The sequence below is a fragment of the Sphaerodactylus townsendi genome, linkage group LG05 (genome assembly GCF_021028975.2).
Source record: "Sphaerodactylus townsendi isolate TG3544 linkage group LG05, MPM_Stown_v2.3, whole genome shotgun sequence".
Taxonomy (NCBI): Eukaryota; Metazoa; Chordata; class Lepidosauria; order Squamata; family Sphaerodactylidae; genus Sphaerodactylus; species Sphaerodactylus townsendi.
Window position 1 is genome coordinate 119,507,301 of NC_059429.1, and position 20,366 is coordinate 119,527,666.

General features: G+C 46.3%; 1 protein-coding gene across 2 annotated transcripts in view; it reads left to right on the plus strand.

Moving 5' to 3' along the window:
- Positions 1-2,970: 2,970 nt before the first annotated feature.
- Positions 2,971-20,366, plus strand: part of CASS4 (Cas scaffold protein family member 4) — a 39,303-nt gene continuing 21,907 nt past the window's right edge. The window contains exon 1 of one of the 2 annotated variants that reach the window (XM_048497736.1): positions 2,971-3,181. In XM_048497736.1, coding sequence (XP_048353693.1) covers positions 3,146-3,181 — 36 coding nt within the window. In that variant the 5' untranslated portion in view covers positions 2,971-3,145. Of the gene's footprint in view, positions 3,182-5,985; positions 6,144-20,366 lie in introns of those variants that run through there. The other variant, XM_048497735.1, reaches the window with a different exon arrangement.

The following is a 20,366-nucleotide window of genomic DNA, read 5'->3' on the forward strand; positions in this document are numbered from 1 at the left end:
GCCGCGTGTGTTTTTCAAGTAAGTTGCTCCAGGTGACGGATTGAACCCTTTTCTTGGCTATGCTGTCTGCATATAAATGAGAAAAGCCAGCAGCTGTTTCCTTTATCTCCCCTGCTGCTTGCGTTGCTCTCAGCCTGCCTTAACCAGATGTGCCCAGCAGCAGGGGGAGAAAGGGCCGAGCAAGATTGGTAAGAGGTAAGACCAAAAAACGTCGGGGGCTTTAAAAAACCCAAGATTTGTGATAGATTCTGTATGCTATCAATTCATGTTGCTTCATGCAGGAGTATTGAGAACGGGGAACTACTTTCTGTGACTCCTTCAAGCCTGAAATCCTCCTGGGGAAGTTCAGACCGCAACCTATTTTGCAAGGAACAAGCCAGAAGGGGACGGGAGTTTATGGGGCATGTGAAAAATGGCTGGAGACCTTTCTTGATTGATCACTGATGCTTTGCGCTGTTTACACATATGAATGAATTGGCCTTGCCCCGAACAGCTTCTGCAACCTGCGCTGGGGAAATTGGGATGCTTGATATTGATATTTACATATATGCATCTAATGTTTTAGAAAGCTCCTTCTGAGGGTTTCTTGCCTGTCATTTTAATAATCTATGGGCAAATCCCCACTAGAAAATTAAATACAGATACAACCAGGTTTCAAAAGAATCGGACCCTTTTCATCGAGGTTTCACCCTCCTCACTGCAGCACGTTTCTAGCGAAGACACCGATGTCTATCACGGATTCAAACAATGTTACGCTCCCCATGAAAACACGAGCAGCTTGGTGGGTCTATCCTGATTGGCTGTTGTTCTGTGTTGGGGTGGCATATCAGGAGGACTGATTAGCAAGTGGGCTTTTTTTTTAGTTAGGATGTGATTTAGGTTTGCTAGGTCCCACCCTGAACATCACTGGGGGACAGGAAGAGTTGCCAGATCCAGGCTGGGGATGGAGATTTGGGGATGGAGCCTGGAGAGGATAGGGACCTTACTTAGTGGAATACAGTGGCATAGAGTCCACCCTTCAAAGTGTTCATTTTCTCTAAGGGAACCGAACTCTATGATCTGGAGATGAACTGAAATTCCGGGGCATCCTAGGGTTGCCAGCTCTGGTTTGGGAAACACTTGGAGATGTCATAGGTGGATCCTAGGAAGGGCAAGTTTGGGGAGGGACAACATTAGCACTTAACACCATAGAGCAGTGATGGAGAACCTTTTCGAGACCGAGTGCCCAAATTGCCACCCAAAACCCATTTATTTATCGTGAAGTGCCAACACGGCAATTTAACCTGAATACTGAGGTTTTAGTTTAGAAAAAACGGTTGGCTCCGAGGCGTGCATTACTCAGGAGTAAGCTGGGTGGTAGTCGGTGGCTTTGCTTTGAAGCAACCATGCAACTCTCCCAACGGTAGAATCACAACCCTAGGAGGGTTTACTCAGAAGCAAGCCACATTGCCAGCAACCGAGCTTATTCCCAGGTAAAGGATCGCGCTTTAGTTCTTCGCATGAATATCAGTGGGGTTTAACAGCGCTTAACAGGGTTACCTACATTGCTTCCCCAAAACTAGGTATTAGGTTTAATAATCGAGCCCAGTGGCCCAGGCCAGCCTAGATGTGTGTGTGTGGGGGGGGTGACTCTGCGCGTGCCCACAGAGAGGGTTCTGAGTGCCACCTCTGGCACCCGTGCCATAGGTTTGCCACCACTGCCATAGAGCCCACCCTCCAAATGAGCTATTTTCTCCAGGCGAACTGTCCTTGAATGTCTCGAGATCAATTGGAGATACCCACCACAGCCAGTCTCTGGTTCGACTTAATACATTTTCATTTTGTTCTTTTATGTTCTTTATGGTATTCAGTCTAACCTTTTATCTATAAGGGTAACCATAGGTTATGGGGGGATCCCCCCCCTTCTATATCAGGTAGAATGGCATTCAATCTGACATGCCGCTGTGTTGCTTTTGGAATCTGGCGTTCTACTTCAGTGGGGCTCCAGTCATCTAGACTGGTTAGGTCCCAGAAACTCTGCCCCGAAGAGAATCTACCTTCACCTCAGGGCAGAGCGCCAGCGTATAATGGGCCTATCTTCACGAGACTCGAAGCAATTTACAATCAATCCCTTCCCCTCTCCGCAGCAGACACCTGGTGAGGTAAGCGGGGCTGAGAGAATTTGGAGAGGACTGTGGCTAGCCCAAGATCACCCAGCAGGCTTCATGTGGAGGGGAGTCAAATCCCATTCTCCAGCTTAGTGCTCACCGCTATTAACCACTACACCATGCTGTTCTGTTGTCTGCTATTTGCTGTCCCAGGAGATGACTGGCCAAAGAGTAGCATATTTTGTAAACAGATGCTACAACAGCTTCAGGTCCAGATAAATGCAAAAGGTGTCATTCACCCATCATCCATGGGAGCTGTATCCTCCGTCACCTGGTCCGTCCAATGTGCTCCCTGCTGCAGAAAAGAGTGGCCGGCTTGATTAATGACCAGAAGCCATTCCTTTTCTTTTGAAGCAATGGTTAAGAGCGGCAGACTCTAATTTGGTGAACTGGGTTTTGTTTCCCCACTCTTCCACATGCAGTCTGCTGGACGATCTTGGGCCAGTCACAGTTCTCTCAGAACTCTCTCAGCCCCATCTGCTTCACAAGGTGCCTCTTGTGGGGAGGGGTAAGGGAATGTGATTGTAAGCCGCTTTGAGACTCCTTTATGGTAGAGAATAGCAGGGTATAAAAAAAACAACTCTTTTTTAAAAAGCAAGCTATATTCCACATTCTTGTGAGACGTCCGCAGCTAGCGAGTAGTTGTGCCATTCTTCCTATCAGCTGTCTAAAATAGGAACTACAGGAAGATGAAGCAAAGCAAAAAGTGTCTTTTTTTTTCCTGTGTGTGGTCGTTTGCAGAGAGGCTTCGACCCGTCAGGAGGACTTTGCACACCCGAAGAAGCCTTCTCCGACTAAGCAGGCATGTAGTGGCTGGCGGCCTTAGCAAACCCTTTTGTCCCTTTCCGTCAGCCCTCTAAATACTTTTCGAAGAATGCAGTTAGCGGGTGCTTCTCTCTTGAGAAAGAGTTCCTGGCACGCTTTGCATAACCCAGCTGTACCACAGTGAGAGTTGATGTTGATAAAGGAAGTGGCCACAGTTACTAGGAGCGACGAAGATGGATAGAAACCATGGGCCCTTCATCTTCATCAAGGTATGTTCCTGGCTTCTGAGCTGTCAGGTTCTGCAGGTCAGTGTTGGGAGGAAACCCGCAGTATTTAATAACCAATGCGTTGGAACACGAACAGAATGCGCGTTTGCCTTTGACCATCTTTGTTGTGTTTGTGTTTGATTGCTACGTTGCTCAGATGATGGGCATGGGGGTGTCTGTGTGGGAAAGGAAGCTGGTTGAGAAATTATCCGTGAGTAGTTGGAACATTTTGCTGGTTTTTGCTGGTTCCCCCATTAGTTGCAGACAGGAAAAGAGACAAAAGATATCAAAGCCAAAATTGGAAATGAGTCACTATGGTGTAGTGGTTAGAGTGTTGGGGTAGGCCTGGAGAGAGCCACGGTCAAATCACACTTTGAGGCTCTCTCTCTCTCTCTCTCTCTCTGTGTGTGTGTGTGTGTGTGATCCACCTTACAGGGGTGCGGTGAGCATAAAATGGAAAACAGTCATGTACAAAGGATCCAGAGCTCCTCACAGAAAGTATGGAATAGTGGTGTGACAGACAGAATTGTAAAAAGATACAACAGGAGCCCGGTGATACCTTAAAGACTAACCGTTTCAGAACGTATACTCTGTCTCAGAAAAAGATGTTAGTTTGGTCAGTTGAGGTGCAGCAGTCGAGAAAATTGTATGTTTCTGCATTAGAATATAGTCCCGAATGAATATGAGAATGATCATTCATTTTTATGTGTTGCTTTTGCCCAAACCATTATCTTGTGCATTATTGAACATGGTACTTCGATACAAGAGCATTTATAGCTCACCGAACAACTATAACAATATTTGCCTTTTGCAAACTGGTAGGCACTAGGACCCAGGCAGAGCATTCTACAACAAAGAAGGTCCAGCATGTTGAGTTCCCTGGTGGAGGAATATACATCCCTACTAACATCTTTTTCTGAGACAGAGTATAGCTCTGGTGGTCTAAAATAGAACAGCTAGATACCTGTATCACCTTAGAGACCAACATGGTTTTGCGGATTTCAGCTTCCAGAGTCAAAAGCTGCCTTCATCTGATACAATACCAAACCATTGTCTGACGAAGGGAGTTTTGACTCTCAAAATGTTATACCCACAAAATCCTGTTGGTCTCAAAGGTACGTGGTACATTAATTACCGGTAAGAAAGCTGCTGTGTTCCAGCAGATTAAGTGTTTGGGTCCTCGGCTAGGGAGGTCCTGATTCAAATCTTAGATTAGTCGTTGATGCTCACCAACTGACTCTGAGCCAGTCAGCTCATAGATCCAGAACCTGTGACAGAAACTAGGCGATCTTCTCCAAGTTAAGAGGATCGTCACTATTCAAGAGTTGCATAAAGGGTCATTCGTCTTGGATAAGAGAGAGCAGCCACCTCTCAGAGAATATTTTGGACAAGTAAACAGAATTTGCTCAAGGGTTTCAACAGAGGACAAGTAGTTTGTACAGACTCTATCTGCAGAGCTGATGGCACAGCATTGCATCTGGCCCTCGTCATGACCCACCTCAGTTAGATGGTACAAATATTTAGCAGGCTGCCCAGGTTTTGGGGTAAAGCCAAAGTAAAGTGGGGCGCCAGTCAGCTATCCGACCTACTTCGCATGGATTCTTGCTGGGTGACCCTGGGCCAGTCACACTGCTCAACATCCACCCTGTCAAGTATTTGGATGGAAGAAAGACCTCTGAGGAATACCAGGAGTGAGCTGTGGAGACAGGCAATTTCAAACTGCCTCTGAACATCTCCTGCTTTGAAAACTTTATGAGGTCGCCATAGGTCAGCAGCGACTTGACGCTTTAAAAAAAAGGACAAAAAGGAAGGCCTCCTGCGCATCCCACCCTTGACCTTTTTGAAGAAAGGGATGAATTTTAGTATGACTGATTTTTTAAAAAAATCGAGCATAGGCCCAAATCTAACACCGCTTTTAGTTTCCTGGTATTGGCCCTTAAAACTGATGCTCTGTGTGCGCTTATGTGATGCTTCTCCTAAAACACATAATTGTTATTCTAAGAAAGAGTTTTGTGGGGGGGAGGGGGGTTTTTAAAAAAGAAATAAGGAAAAAGAGGAAGGACTAATTCAAGTGTGAGTGGGGGAACAGCCACGGCAAAGAAAAGGGGTAATGAGTAAAGGAACCAGAGACCGTTGTGCAATAACTGGGGATGTTAAAAAAGCTATTAAGCGCCAGATTCCAGTTTAGGAGGACCAGATGGCCAATTTGAATAGCCTGGCCCCAGTGAAAGTATTTCATTTTCATGGATCTGTCTGGCTTTGTTCTTTCCAAAACGCTGTCTCCCTTTCCTTTTCTCTCCCTTTTTTGCCTCTCAAAATATGTCAGATAACTATCCTCTTATGTCCACTGTTTTGCATAGACCTCATAAGCAGGGAGGGGGGGCAGAGATACAGCCAAGTGAGCGCTAGCAATTCTAATCCAGCCTGCACAGTGAGATATATATATATATTAAAGCTCATATATATTAAAGCTCATCATATATATATATTAAAGCTCATATATATTAAAGCTCATCTGGATTCTCAGATGAGAATCTAGAATCCAGCCTTCAAAAGAAGAGAAATCCAGCACACGCATTCCTGGGATGTTTTGTGGGTGTGAAGATAGACAGCCTATTCTTTTGTTTTTTAGAATCTCCCTTTGACATGGGAGGCCACCGAGAACCATATGTCATGTCCTCATTTGCATGGAGATAAGGCTGGGCCAATTGCAACTCTGGAAAGAATGGAGTATGTAAATGAGGATCCTTCTCTCCCCCACACCCCACCCCAAGCTGTTCAATTCGCTCAAAAAAAACAACACCCCACTCTCCACACTGGGCAAAGGCTGCAGAGACCATTAGACTTCCAAGGTTTGCAAACAAACCTTGCAAGAATTCAACCCCTCTCCTTTTGCCTCTAGGAGTGTATGGTTAGGGGATGGGCTGAGAGAAGTTTAGGAGAAGCCAACACAATGAAAGTCCATGTGAGTACTGCACGTTTCTGTTTTTAAACTCTGCTGCATCTGCTGCAACCAGGTTATTGCAGAGATCTAGCCGGTAGATCATTTTGATTAGTGGGACGGGTGCTTTCAAAGGCTCTTCAAGAACGACCAATGCTTTTTCATCCCTGATCAGATCTCTCTTCATCCTTCCCATATTCTGCCAGTTTCAGAGAGGATATTAAGACTATGTTCAGAGTGTGGGATAATTCTTGATTTGTTTCTTTGCTCTTCTGAAAAGCGAACGGGTCGGATCCGGACCAAACCGGCAATTTCCACAGAGGCCTGTCATTCCTCAGGGAGCATCATTTAAGGCAGTGATGGCGAACCTTTTCGAGACCGAGTGCCCAAATTGCAACCCCAAACCCACTTATTTATCGCAATGTGCCAACACGGCAATTTAACCTGAATACTGAGGTTTTAGTTTAGAAAAAACGGTTGGCTCCAAGGCGTGTGTTACTTGGGAGTAAACTTGGTGGTAGTCGGTGGCTTTGCTTTGAAGCAACCGTGCAACTCTTCCAATGGGTGAATCACGACCCTGGGAGGGTTTACTCAGAAGCAAGCCCCATTGCCAGCAACCAAGCTTATTCCCAGGTAAAGGATCACGCTTTAGTTCTTCACATGAAAATCAGTGGGGTTTAACAGCGCTTAATAGGGTTACCTACACTGCTTCCCCAAAACTAGGTCTTAGGTTTAATGCTAATAATCGAGCCCAGTGGCCCAGGCCAGCCTAGATGTGGTGTGTGTGTGTGTGTATGTGTGACTCTGTGCGTGCCCACAGAGAGGGCTTTGAGTGCCACCTCTGGCACCTGTGCCATAGGTTCGCCACCACTGATTTAAGGGATATGGGCAGGGGGCGAGTTCCACTGATGGGACATTTAGTCTGGATCCAGCCCAATATGTGCAGCCGACTTTCCCTTCTCAACCTTAGTCTGAAAAGAAAAATCTCTTGAAATTGGCAAGGGATGCTTCTGTAGGGATGGGTGTCTGTTGACTAATGCTCAGTCACAAATATCTCCCTCCTCTTTATTTTGAGGGGGAAGGTTTAAAATCCCCCTCCCCCCAAGGATCAGCATTATGGACATAATCCATGAGGAATGTTAAAGAGGAAGCTTGAAGCATCTGAAAGATTTAGTGGTTTACTGTGGGATAAGTGTTTGGTAAATAAATCACAATAAATCAGTCTTTTCAGTGTCCCAGGACTCCTCTTTGTGCTTGCATGTGCAGAATGGCATAGCCAACCCACTGGAATCCACTAGGAAGTTGTTATTGTGGCAGTGAAGTTCATTTATTGGCTTCTCTTTCTCACTGAGACTCAAGGAGGATTATAAAAATATGAAAAGCAATTCAAGCAAACAGCAAAGACTAGGATTACAACATGGGAGCAGCAAAAATACATCTAATGGAGCTCGCCAAGGTTTTCCTGGTGACTTGTGACTGGTGACTAGGAGCAGCAGTGGCGTAGGAGGTTAAGAGCTCGTGTATCTAATCTGGAAGAACCGGGTTTGATTCCCAGCTCTGCCGTCTGAGCTGTGGAGGCTTATCTGGGGAATTCAGATTGGCCTGTACACTCCCACACACGCCAGCTGGGTGACCTTGGGCTAGTCACAGCTTCTCGGAGCTCTCTCAGCCCCACCTACCTCACAGGGTGTTTGTTGTGAGGGGGGAAGGGCAAGGAGATTGTAAGCCCCTTTGAGTCTCCTACAGGAGAGAAAGGGGGGATATAAATCCAAACTCCTCCTCCTCCTCTTCTTCTTCTTCTTCTTCTTCTTCTTCTTCTTCTTCTTCTTCTTCTCTATTTCAACACAGACAGCTGCCTTCGACAGTGTCTTTTTTGACCCCCCCCCCATTGCCTCAGACTCAGTTTCCTTCTCTCCCTTTTATCATCCACCTACCTCTATGATGGTCAATACTGTCACTTTTGCAGAATTGGTATAGTAGAGCCTTTCCCCTGACTTGCTACTTTTCTGCGTGCAGGGAGTTTTACTCTACAGAGAGGCAGCATTCAAATATGCGAGTTGCCAGTTGCCGTCTGTACAGTCCAGTGAGGGTTCTTACTATGTGACTGTTTGTGTCAAAGGTAGGGCCATATCTTGTGTCAGTGAGTTCCAGTAGCTGGTTGTGTGAAAAGGCATCGATGCGGAAAGCAACTGCCAGTCATTGTCACTGGGATGATGACTCAGTGTGCTCAAAAGAGGAACACTTTCCTTCATGTCAGTATTAACAGAGTGAAAACAGGGCCGGATATGGTGGGGGGGGAGGTGAGGGGGGCAGATGCCCCAGGTGATGCAAAGAGAGCGAAGGGTGGCAGGAAATGGGGGAGGCTCCATTGCCCAGAAGAGATTACTTGTTCTGCAGTGCATGTGGACTCTGTTCCCCCAAATATGCTGCTAGGAGGTTGGGGAGGCTCAATTGCCTATCAGACACGGCTCATTCCGATTAGGCTCCTGCTTGGAGGGGTGGGGGGAAGAAAGGGGGAGACCCCGGCCCTCAGAGGGAAGGCACAGCCCTTGGTAAGGCAGCAGCTGTTAGTTGGACAAGACTGTGCTAAGGATCTAAGGGAGCTAAAAAGGAGCTAAAGAGGAGAGGGAGCTAAAAGTTCCTGAGGAGATGGTGAAAGGTGTCAAATTCGGCGCAGTGGAACTGGAAGACGTAGTAACCTTCCTTGGCCTCACTAATCTCCCTCCTCCCTCTGGCCAAGGCAGCCTCTGCTCTTCCACTTGCAGGGCCTTCCAATTTCTTATCTTCCCACCTCCCTTTTCCAAGATTGAGCATTGACAGTGCCTGTGGCAAGCTTTGGGCATGTAAGACTTCTGTGGGGGGGCTTAAGTAGGCTGACCAGACGTCCCGCTTTTGGCGGGACAGTCCCGCCTTCAAACAATTTGTCCCGCGGGTTATTTCAATTGTCCCGATTTTTGGAAGGCTGCCGCACTGCCTTCTGGGGCGCAAGGCAGTGCGGCAGCCTCCTGCGCGCACGGCCGCAGGAGCATGGCCTTCTGGGGCGCTGCCGTTTCCTGCCCTGTCACAGAAGGCAGTGCCCCAGAAGGCAGTGCGCTCCTGCGGTTTCTGCGCCCATGCGCGCGCGGCCGGCCACCTACCCGCCCATCCCGGTTCACAAAGGTGACCGTCTGGTCACCTTAAGCCTAGGGCACATTCTAAATACTCACAGAACTCCTCCCACTCAGGAATTCAAGGTGGCGTTCATCAGTTTTTCCCTCCTGTATTTTATTCTCACGACAAACCTAAAAGGGTGGACTTGCTTACTGAGACTTAGTTCTGCAACTGGGTACATTGGGCAACAAGCGCTCTCCAATTAATCCCCTCCCTCCAAGGAGCCCCGAGTGTTTTATATATATAGTTTAAAAGGTAAAGATAAAGTTCCCTGTGCAATCACTGGGTCGTTACTGACCGATGCAGAGGCGTAGCTGGGCCAGAGGCATTCTGTGTTTTCCGCACACACACACCCCGCGGCACCCCTCCCGCCCCCCCACTACACTCTTACCTTCCATAAACAGTGCAGGCTGGAGAAGCAGTCAGTTCCGTTCAGGCCAAAAACAGCCTGGTGGGAACTATACTTCCCATGAGACCTTGCAAGCCCCAAGATCTCATGGGAAATGTAGTTCCCACCTGGCCATTTTCAGCCTGAAGGGAACAGGCTGCTTCTCCAGCCGGCACTATCGAAGGTGGGGGGGAGGGCGGGGGAGTAATTTTTCGGGGGGCTGGCTCACACCTGGTGCAACATGCACCCCCCGGCCCCCTGGTAGCTCCGCCTCTGGACGTGACATCACAACATTTACTGAGCCATTTGGGGGAGAGCGGTTTATTAACTCGAATAAATAACAACAATAACCACCACCACCACTACCACCAGACTATGTCTAAGGGGTGGTTTACTATTGCCTTTCCCAGTGGTCTAAACTTTACTGCCAGCAAGTTGGGTACTTATTTGACCAACCTAGTTGGAAGGATGGACGGCTGAGTTACCCTTGAAGGGTGACTCATCTGGTCATCACCCACCATCCTGGGATGAAGGGGAAGGAGGGGTTTTCCTACCTGAAACCAACTTCTGTCGGGATCAAACTCTGGTAATGAGCAGAGCTTGGATTACAGCTTTGTAGCTCACCACTCAGTACCACAGGGCTCTTATATGTGGCTATCCCTACTTTAATCTGAAAATTAAGAATCTTGGGAATTAGTTCCGGCTCATTGATTTGAGAGATAAGTATTCCATGCAGTTTACTCCCAAGTAAGTGGTGGATCACAGCCTGAGGAAATCTAGCCATTTCAGTGATTATAGCATTCTAACTCTTCCCCTCACCCGGCTTTGTTCTACAATCCTTTAAAATCAATGGGTGCCTGTTGAACACTTAATTGACTCAATTTAGGATGCTGTTTCCGACTGACTTGCCTGAGAACCTCAGTCCTTATCTCAACAGGAATTCCAAGGCTGCTTGTTTATTCAGAGGTAAGTAGTTGAAAGAGTAAACAGTTCAGCAAACTTCAGAGGAGTCGCCCACCAAAACAAACCAATAAAGAGGCCTGGGGCACCACACAGATTCCTTGCAGCATTGGCTTTCCTGCTTCAAAACTTGCAGCATGTCACACGATACATATTGGCCAGAGGAGGGAAAAGGTTAGGGGGGGAAGGGGACCTCATAAAACGCAGTGTGCAGTATAGTGATCAGTGCATCGGCTTAGGATTTGGTAGACTCAGATGTAAGTTTCCATTTAGCCAGAAAAGCTTGCTTGGGGGCATTGACTCTCCGTGTCTTTTGGCTGAACCCAGTTCGCAGGGTTGCTGGGAGAAGATGGCAGACAGCAACAGGATTGCTTCAAAACTGAGTTTCTGCAATTATAAAAAAGATTTGCCAAAGTTCTCCCTAGGGTGCATAAAGCTAGAGAAAGGGGCAAAAAGCCATCTCCATCACCCCTTCTGCTGGTAGAAGTGCAGTAGGAGGGAAACTGGAAGTTTCTTCACCCCTCTCTTTTCCAGCACTGAGCAAATGAGTGCTTTTAAGGGTGACTTCTTGCATGTTCTGTAGCACACCCATGAACCAACACAAATCTGTATCATGTAGCTGTATCATGGGGTTATGCTCTTTGTCATGGAACCTTGGGCTAGTCACTTTCCCAGACCATCCTTTCTCACAAGGGGATGTTGTGGGGATAACCTGAAGAAGGGGTGCACAATGGTGTAAGCTTCTTAGGGTCTGCACTGGGGAGAAAAGTGAGGTGTAAGATGAAAAATTCCAGTGGATTCTGAAAGTGGCAATTTTTGACGTCAGATTTGTGTCTATCTGTTTATTCTTTTGGGCAGAGACTGATCTTTGTCTCATACAGATAATACAAAGGTATTGTCAGCCGTTGATGGTATGCAAAGCTGAATTATTCAAGGGCAATTTTTTATGCAGGCAATAGGGCAGCACTGTACAAAATGCTTCTCAAAGTTATTTGGATACATTGTTAGGGACCACGGTCTATACTTCTGTTTCCTACAAGCTGGATCCTGTGATATGATTTCTGTGTTATTTAATGTGTTATGTAGACACTTATGTTTTGCTTCAGTTGTGGGTTTTTTTAGCCTTCTGGTCGGGGTTCTACAAACCAAATTCTATTTTGTTGTTTATTGAATGTCCCTCCCATCTTGCTGATTGCATTGACTCGATTTATCCCTCTGGGGATAGGGTGGGATACAAATCCAATAAATAAATAAATAATCTGCTTTGAGTCCCTGTGAGAAAGTGAACTATTAAAAGATAAATAAATATGACACATTGGATGACAAATCATGAATGAGCTCCCAGCGAGTTCCCTGTAGTAAGACCCAGTGTTCGTAAATTCTGCCTTGGTGTAGATATAAGGACAGTGGGGCCATGATTTGTGTCCCAGGGGAAAAGTCTATTCTTGCCAATAATGAACCTGTTTTGATTAGAGCAGCAGTTCTCAACCTGTGGGCCGCGACCCCTTTGGGGGTCGAACGACCCTCTCACAGGGGTTGCCTAAAACGATTGGAAAACACATATTTCCAATGGTCTTAGGAACTGAGACACAAATAATTTTATGGTTGGGGGTCATCACAACATGAGGAACTGTATTAAAAGGTCGCGGCATTAGGAAGGTTGAGAACCACTGGATTAGAGGACTTCTACTATTCAAGGACTGTGACAGAAGAGTATGTCTTGTGACAGAAAAGTATTCAAGGCTTGTGACAAGAGTACATGATAATTATGTAATGTCTAGACCAGGTGTCTGCAACCTGTGGCTCTCCAGATGTTCATGGACTATAATTCCCATCAGTCCAATTGGCCATGCTGGCAGGGCTGATGGGAACTGTAATCCATGAACATCTGGAGAGCCACAGGTTGCAGACACCTGGTCTAGAAACTGAACCTTGTACATTTGGGTGGTTCAGTCTCAGGTTATTGGAGGAGCTTATTACAGTGGTTTCCAATCTGGGGAATGCGTACACCCAGGTGTGTACACCAGAGCATTTGGAGTTATGGGAAAAAATTATGCAATGGTTTTTTTCAAAAAATGAGGGCAGTTTGAGGGATATGATTGCCAAGGGATATGATTGTTTTGAGGGATATGATTGTCAATGAAAAAAGGTTGGGAACCGCTGCTGCTCTGTGAGATTGTCAGTGCACCATAAGCATACCTCATAGGGCATGGCTCAGTGGGAGAGCATCTGACTGAATGGCACTGGCTCAATTCCCAGCATCTCCAATTAAAAGGGCCAGGCGGTGGACCAAAGGTCTCACTCAGTGGTCTCAGTAAGGCAGTTTCATGTGTTCGTAGTTTCACTTGTCCAATGAAAATAATTATTTTGGGCAGCGTTCAAATGTGTTTCCTCTTGTTGAGAGCATAATGTTAAGGGTATTGTCGAAGGCTTTCATGGCCGGATTCAACTGGTTGTGGTGGGTTTTCCGGGCTGTGTGGCCGTGGTCTGGTAGATCTTATTCCTAATGTTTCGCCTGGCATCTTCAGAGATATATCACGTCTGTTACACACTGTGTGTAACAGACTTCCCTCTGTGTTGCTGGGATGTTATATTAGAGTTTCTAGTGTCCCTTGATAGCTAATCCAAGGCTATTTCATCAGGGAGTAGTTGTCATATGGCTTCCATCTTTCCTTTGCCTTCTCAGTGTGCTGGGGGCACAAACAAATGGTGACCAGACGTCCCACTTTTGGCGGGACAGTCCCACCTTAAAACAATTTGTCCCGCATCCCATGGGTTTTTTGAACCGTCCCAATTTTTGGAAGGCTGCCGCACTGCCTTCTGGGGCGCGCCCCAAAAGGCAGTGCGGCAGCCTCCTGTGCATGCGGCCGCAGGAGCGCACTGCCTTCTGGGGTGCTCTTGGTTTCCCGCCCTGTGACAGGGCGGGAAACTGGGAGCGCCCCAGAAGGCAGTGCGGCAGCCTCCCGCGCACGGGGCCGCAGAAGCGCACTGCCTTCTGGGGCGCTCCCATTTCCCGCCCTGTCACAGGCCAGGAAACGGGAGTACCCCAGAAGGCAGTGCGCTCCTGCGGCTGCGTGCACATGCGCACCCAGCCGCCCGGCCGCCCATTTAGGACCCGGTTTACAAAGGTGACAATCTGGTCACCTTACACAAACAGCTAGTCACAAACTGTGCCCTTTGAACTGTGCTCAGTCACAACTGTGCACAACTGTGCTCCGCTAAGCATCCTACAGACATCTGACAGCAGAGATCCTCACCTCTCTGAGCCCGTGGAACCTTTGGAATTCTGATACTGGGGGATGGGCACAGCCACGAAATGTTTGCCACATCTTACCTTCAATCCCAATAAAGATCCTTGTGCTGTGGTGGCAAACTACTGCCAAAGTAAATATTTTAACCTCCAATCAAATATCCAGTGGGCAATCAGAAGCACTTGGCAGGCACTAGGAAAGGGGTTGGCAGACATTATGGTGCCCACGGAAACCATGTTGTGGATCCCTGTACTATGGGATGCTGATAAACATGTCTCAGTAACATGTCTTTAAATAGCTTCTGCTTCCCATTTTGTAGTAATGCCTCTGGACCAGTCAAATGTTTTTCTGTTGATAATAGCAAATAGGGTGTTTGCATGACAGATTTAAAGGCAGAGACATCGTTTGGATGTAGATGGGCAGGTTATGGTGGCCACACTGACTAATTGCACTCTCTATGTTCAGAATCAGAAGCCTTCTGATTTACAGCCTGTTCTGCCTGTTCTGCTGTGGACCTTCCACTGGCAGCTGGTAGACCTTTGTATGAAACATGACACTGGACTAGATAAACCATTGGCCTCACCCATCACAGCTGCTCTTAAGGTCAAGATTTCAAGCTTGGAATTCCATGTACAAGCATGAACTCTTGAATGTGATGTACAATTTGGTATCTGGGTCATTATCTTTTTCACTCCACACATCCCACCACTCAGATAAAAGAGGCCTTAGTAAGTTTTATTTGACTTTTTGGAAGCCCCCAAAATTAAGAGTCAGACCCCTTTTTTCAGCCTACAGGGGCCTGTATTTTAACAGGCATGCCTAGTTATTTGTAGCACTTCTTGAAGTTTTTAAACCATGGGGGCTCTCCCTTCCTTCTCTCCCCTAGAAGAAATGGAATTTTAGGGGGCAACTGAAATATCTGTAATACTTAAGAGCAGCCCTATGGAAATTTCCTGTCTAAATCCATTGACTTTGGTAGGCTTAGGCTAGAGTAAACACAAGATTGCACATAGTTCCCTTTCCAACCAAAACTTATTTTATTCCTTTAACAACTTAAGTTACATCATTTACAACTTAGAATATAAAAGAGAAAGAGCTGCAAACTTCTATACCCTAAAAGAATTGGGCAATGGCTGAGGGGGGAAGGGAAAGGAGTTCAATGTAGAAAAATAAGTTCTGTAGTAAACCAAAGGAAATATATTGTTTGGTCATAACCACTTCCATATAGTAACAACTGGTAGTGCGACCAGAATATTTGAACATCAAGTTTGAAGTCAATAATAGTGAGGATGCCAAGTTCTATTTTAATTAAACACCTTACAGTATATTTATTGTTGGCTAAATACTTCACGTTAATCAATACGTATATCCTTGAAATATGTCATATGTGCACTTAAGAATTATGTATATATCTAATTCCTACACTTGTTTTTTGCCAACAGATACCTAAATCCACAGGACATTACCCAATGGGTTTTTCTGCAGATTTAGGAAATCCCTTAAATCTGCAGAAAAATCTGGAAATTGGAAAAAAATAAAGTTCCCCCCAGTTTAAAAAAATGAAAATGAAAGTGGGGCTTGAGGAAATACGTCCATACAAGAAATCTTGCAGTGATGGACATTTGTCCCCGTAGATAGATGCGGTAGATATCTTGTGCATAATTGGCCATTGTCACCATAAAACCTGAACCCAAACTCCTCATAGTTTTCCCGAATTTTTATTGAAACCATGACAAAATTGTTGTAGTATATAACTACACATGGAACGACCCTAGTTTTCTTTGTCACTACAAAAAGGTTGTAACCTAGCGTCTCCCCAGATTCTCATAATTTCTTTGCTGGTTTAAATAACTCCTTTGAATAGAGTATTGGAGCCAGTATAGAAAGCAACTGGTTAGCAACTGAATTCATCTACCAGATAAGAATCTGCACTCACGTGGAGCAATGAGGAATCAAACCCGGTTCTCCATATTAGAGTTCATCTTCTCTTAACCACTACACTACACTGCAGCAGAGGTGTACCGGGTCCAAATGGCGCCCGGACACCAAAAACCCTCCGGGCCCCGGCACAGCGGAGCCCCACTTACTCATGATAAGCGCCGCAGCTTACTCACATAGCCCCTTCTCCCCAGCAGCCGCCCCGGAGTTACCCAGGCTGGCTCCAGGCTGCCAGACTTTCTTAAAGGGGCAATTCTCCAAAGATTGCTTAAAGGGAAAAACGATCTTTAAGCAATCTTTGGAGAATTGCCCTTTTAATAAAGTCATGGAGGCTGGCTGCCAGAAGTCAAGCCTCAGAGCCTACTGGGGGAGGGTGAATGAGGGGGATGAGAGGGGACAGCCGACTGGCTGGTGGGCGGGGGGGTGGGGGTGGGCAGGAGCCTGCTGGGCGCCTCACAGGCGTGCGCCCAGTGTCATAGGTGCCCCCACGTCGCCATAGGAGGTACGCTTCTGCACTGCAGAACATACAAATAAACAAAAAACAGTTGGGTGTATACAGTATTGGGGCTCTGACCAAGAGGCAAGAGAATGAACTCCCCCTTGTCCTCTACACACACACTGTTTGCCCCATCAATACGGTCCTCCCAGTGAACACACACATACGCACCCACAAGCGCACAAGTGAAGCTGCCTTCTGCTGAATCAGGCCATTGTTTCATCAAGGTCGCTACTGTCTACCCCCGATTGGCAGTAGCTCTCCAAGGTCTGAGGTCTTCCACAGCAGCTCCTGCCCAATCCTTACCCGAAATACCAGGGATTGAGCCTGGGAACTTCTGCATGTCAAGCAGACGATCTCCCACTGAGCCAGGGCCCTTCCTCATAGCAGGTGTTTCAGGTTTGGCAGGTAAAAAGCGTTCAACAAGGATGCTTGCAAAAAAACCCCCAAATGTGAGTGTTTTAAGGTGATAATAGGATGGCCACCAAGACTTGGGCTGCTTGACCAAGGATTTCTGCTGCAAAAGCACGTATTTCTACTGCTATGAGTCATCATGACTAACCTCAAAGAAGGAAATGAAAGAGGAGGAGGTGGCTTGAAAAGTGCTTACCATCCTTTATTAATAGACAGGGAAAAATTAAAAGCTGCTCCGGAACAGAGGCGGGGCAGTGACTAAAGCTCTCCTAGGGGAATCAAAGATATTTCTTGGGTTCCCGTGGTAATTTCCAAGACTGGCAGTGCCCTAGAGTACTCATTTGATATGACTCAGGTTGGATTGCGCCATGTCTTGGTTAGTTTCAGCCTTTGCAATTCTAGCTTTAGGCAGACGACAGTTCTGTGTCTCAGTGGCAGGATTTTGTGTGCAAAAGATCAACGGTTCAATGCTTGGGATCACCTGTTAAAAGGATCACAGAGCAGGTGCTGTGAAAGATCTCTGGTTGGCCAATTTGAGTAGACAGTACCGAGCAGACAGTACAAGTCAACTTCATATGTTCAACATGATCATCATGATCATGGGCTTCTTTCATCATTCTCACCAACCTTCTGGACCTTGTTTTTTTTTATATTATTATTATTATTATTATTATTATTATTATTATTATTATTATTATTATTATTATTATTATTATTATTATTATTATCATTATCATTATCATTATCATTATCATTATCATCATCATCATCATCATCATCATCATCATCATCATCATCATTATTATCATTATCATCATTATCACCATCATCACCATCATCATCACCATCATCATCACCATCATCATCACCATCATCATCATCATCATCATCATCATCATTATCATTATCATCATTATTATTATTATTATTATTATCATCATCATCATCGTTGTTGTTGTTGTTGTTGTTGCTATTTATTCAATTTAATAGATTGTTCAATTATTATTCAAGTTAATAGATTATTCAGTTTAATAGATTGTTCACAAAACAATCAATCACTTAAATATATCAAATAGTTTCAATTAAAACAATAAATAAATTAAGCATTAAAACACTAGCAGCAGTAATCTTCCACAATTAAACTAAGTAGATGATTTCCGGCATTAACCCCCCGGGAGGGGACTGACCGATATTCAATCAGCAGATGACATATGGAGCTGTAAAGAGCAACAAAGAAGGGCGGACTCAGCGGCCAGCCTCACCAAAGGCCCGGTGGAACAGCTCAGTTTTACAGTTTTATCTTCTGTGTTCTCTAGTTTTTCAGGTTCTCACATTTTGACTCCTGGAAATGAATGCAGCAGTTTCAACAAAGTGATGAGTAAAATCTGTACTGTTACTTCCTGTTACAAGATAGTCAAGACAATCTGACATTGGGCTGAAGGCAACCAGCCGTTCTGCTGCTGAAAATAGGTGCGGGGGGGGGGGGTCCTTGTTGACCATACAGAAAAGACTTAAGCTGGGGATCATGGCACCTGCATGAACAAAAACCAGGTGGGATGGGGGCTGTATAAGGAAGGGGACATGGGCCGTTTCCGCAAGGGCAAAAAAAAAGCTGGTAAAATGACGGTAAAAACAGCATTATGGACAGAGATGCAGCAACACTCCAGTGGCCTCACACCGGTGTATTTGAAATCGCTAAACGAGCGAGTCTTTTCAACAACGGCGCTCTGCAGCCGGTGTTGTGCGAAGTGCCCGCCAGGAACTGGTGCCACAGAGCCCACCTCCCACTCTGGTGGCCCACACTGGCCCATCTTGGTGCCAAGCACCTGTGAAGACTACCCTGGGGGAAAAAATGCCGTTTGCGAAGTGCAGCTGTGTGAAGCGCCGCAGTTCAGCTGCTGCACTACCTGTCCACACAGCGGCCGGCCATGCAAACGCTCCATTGCTGCAGCGTTGCCAAAAACACCAATGGCACAACATTGTAATTGGCTGTGCAGAAACGGCCTGAGTGACTTCAAGTGTTGAGTCAATTTTGTCCCAAATGACACCTGGTGTTGAATGTCTAGTTGTCTCAACTGACACCCGAAATGGTGCAGGCTTGCTTCACTTCTGAAATGGGTTCTCACTCACTGGGCCTTGCGGCATTTTTAAATGGCCCGAGTGCAGTTGTAAAATGGCTTTTGTCATCCGTGGGTTGTAATTTTTAGTGTTTTTTCAGCTTTCAGCCTGCAGGGGGTGCAGTTTTTAGGCTAGCAACATCAAAATTTCAGAGTATCTTTAGGAGACTATCCTGATGATACCAGCCAGGCTTGGTGAAGTTTGGTTCAGGGGGTCCAAAGTTATGGACTCTCAAAAATGTAGCCCCCATCTCCTATTAGCTCCCATTGGGCACAATGGGGGATTGAGGCACCCCTCTTGGGAGTCCATAACTTTAGACCCCCTGAACCAAACCTCACCTAACTTGGGTGGTATCATCAAAAGAGTCCCCCGAAAACTGCCTGAAATTTTGGTGCTGCTAGCCTAAAAACTGCGCCCCCTGCAGGCCAAAAACTGAAAAACACTTAAAAATACAAAAAACAAACTTGAAATTTTTGCTGCCCCCCCCCCCTGGCGCGAGCCCAGTGCAATGCGCACCCCCTGGTCCCCTTGTAGCTATGCCTCTGCATGCAGGCACAAGTGGCCCCCAGTGCAAAGGATGGCTGCCGTTCCTATATGGATTTGAAATAACCAGTCAAATCTGGGACTGAAGGTTTGGATGATGGGCAAATGCTATTTTTCACCAGTGAAGCTTGGAAAGTCCTGTGCTGTAAGCCCTATTTTTGGACTACGCTGATCTGGAGTAATTTTTTGGGTTTCATCACAGGCTTCCTTTTTGGGCCGTGACTCATTGATTGGCTTCCATAGCAGGGACAGCAGGGGAGGGAAGCTGGTTTGCGGGCCTTCTTTGTGTGTGAATGAGAGACAAGCCTTGTCATTGGGATGAACCACAATTGGTTGGCCTCTTGGGGTCAAGGCCAACAGAATCTGGCACACAAATAAATGCCTTTGCACAATATGGCTTGGATAAGGAAGGAGTTAGGACAGTGATGGTGAACCTATGGCACGGGTGCCAGAGGTGGCACTCAGAGCCCTCTTTGTGGGCACGCACAAATAGAGTTCGTCATGTGGGGGGGGGGGATTGTCCCTCCCTCCACACACATTTGGTTGGCCTGGGCCACTGGGCTTGATTATTAGCATCAAACCTAAGACCTAGTTTTGGTGAAGCAGTGTAGGTAACCCTGTTAAGTGCTGTTAAACCCCACTGATTTTCATGCGAAGAACTAAAGCACGATTCTTTACCTGGAAGTAAGCTCAGTTGCTGGCAATGTGGCTTGCTTCTAAGTAAACCCTCCTAGGGTTGTGATTCACGGAAGAGTTGCACGGTTGCTTCAAAGCAAGCCAACAACTACCACCAAGCTTACCCCCGAGTAACGCACGCCTCAGAGCCAACCATTTTTTCTAAACTAAAATCTCAGTATTCAGGTTAAATTGCCGCGTTGGCACTTTGTGATAAATAAGTGGGTTTTGGGTTGCAGTTTGGGCACTCGATCTCGAAAAGGTTCGCCATCACTGAGTTAGGATCAGACCTAGTAGAATCAAATCCGGTGTGA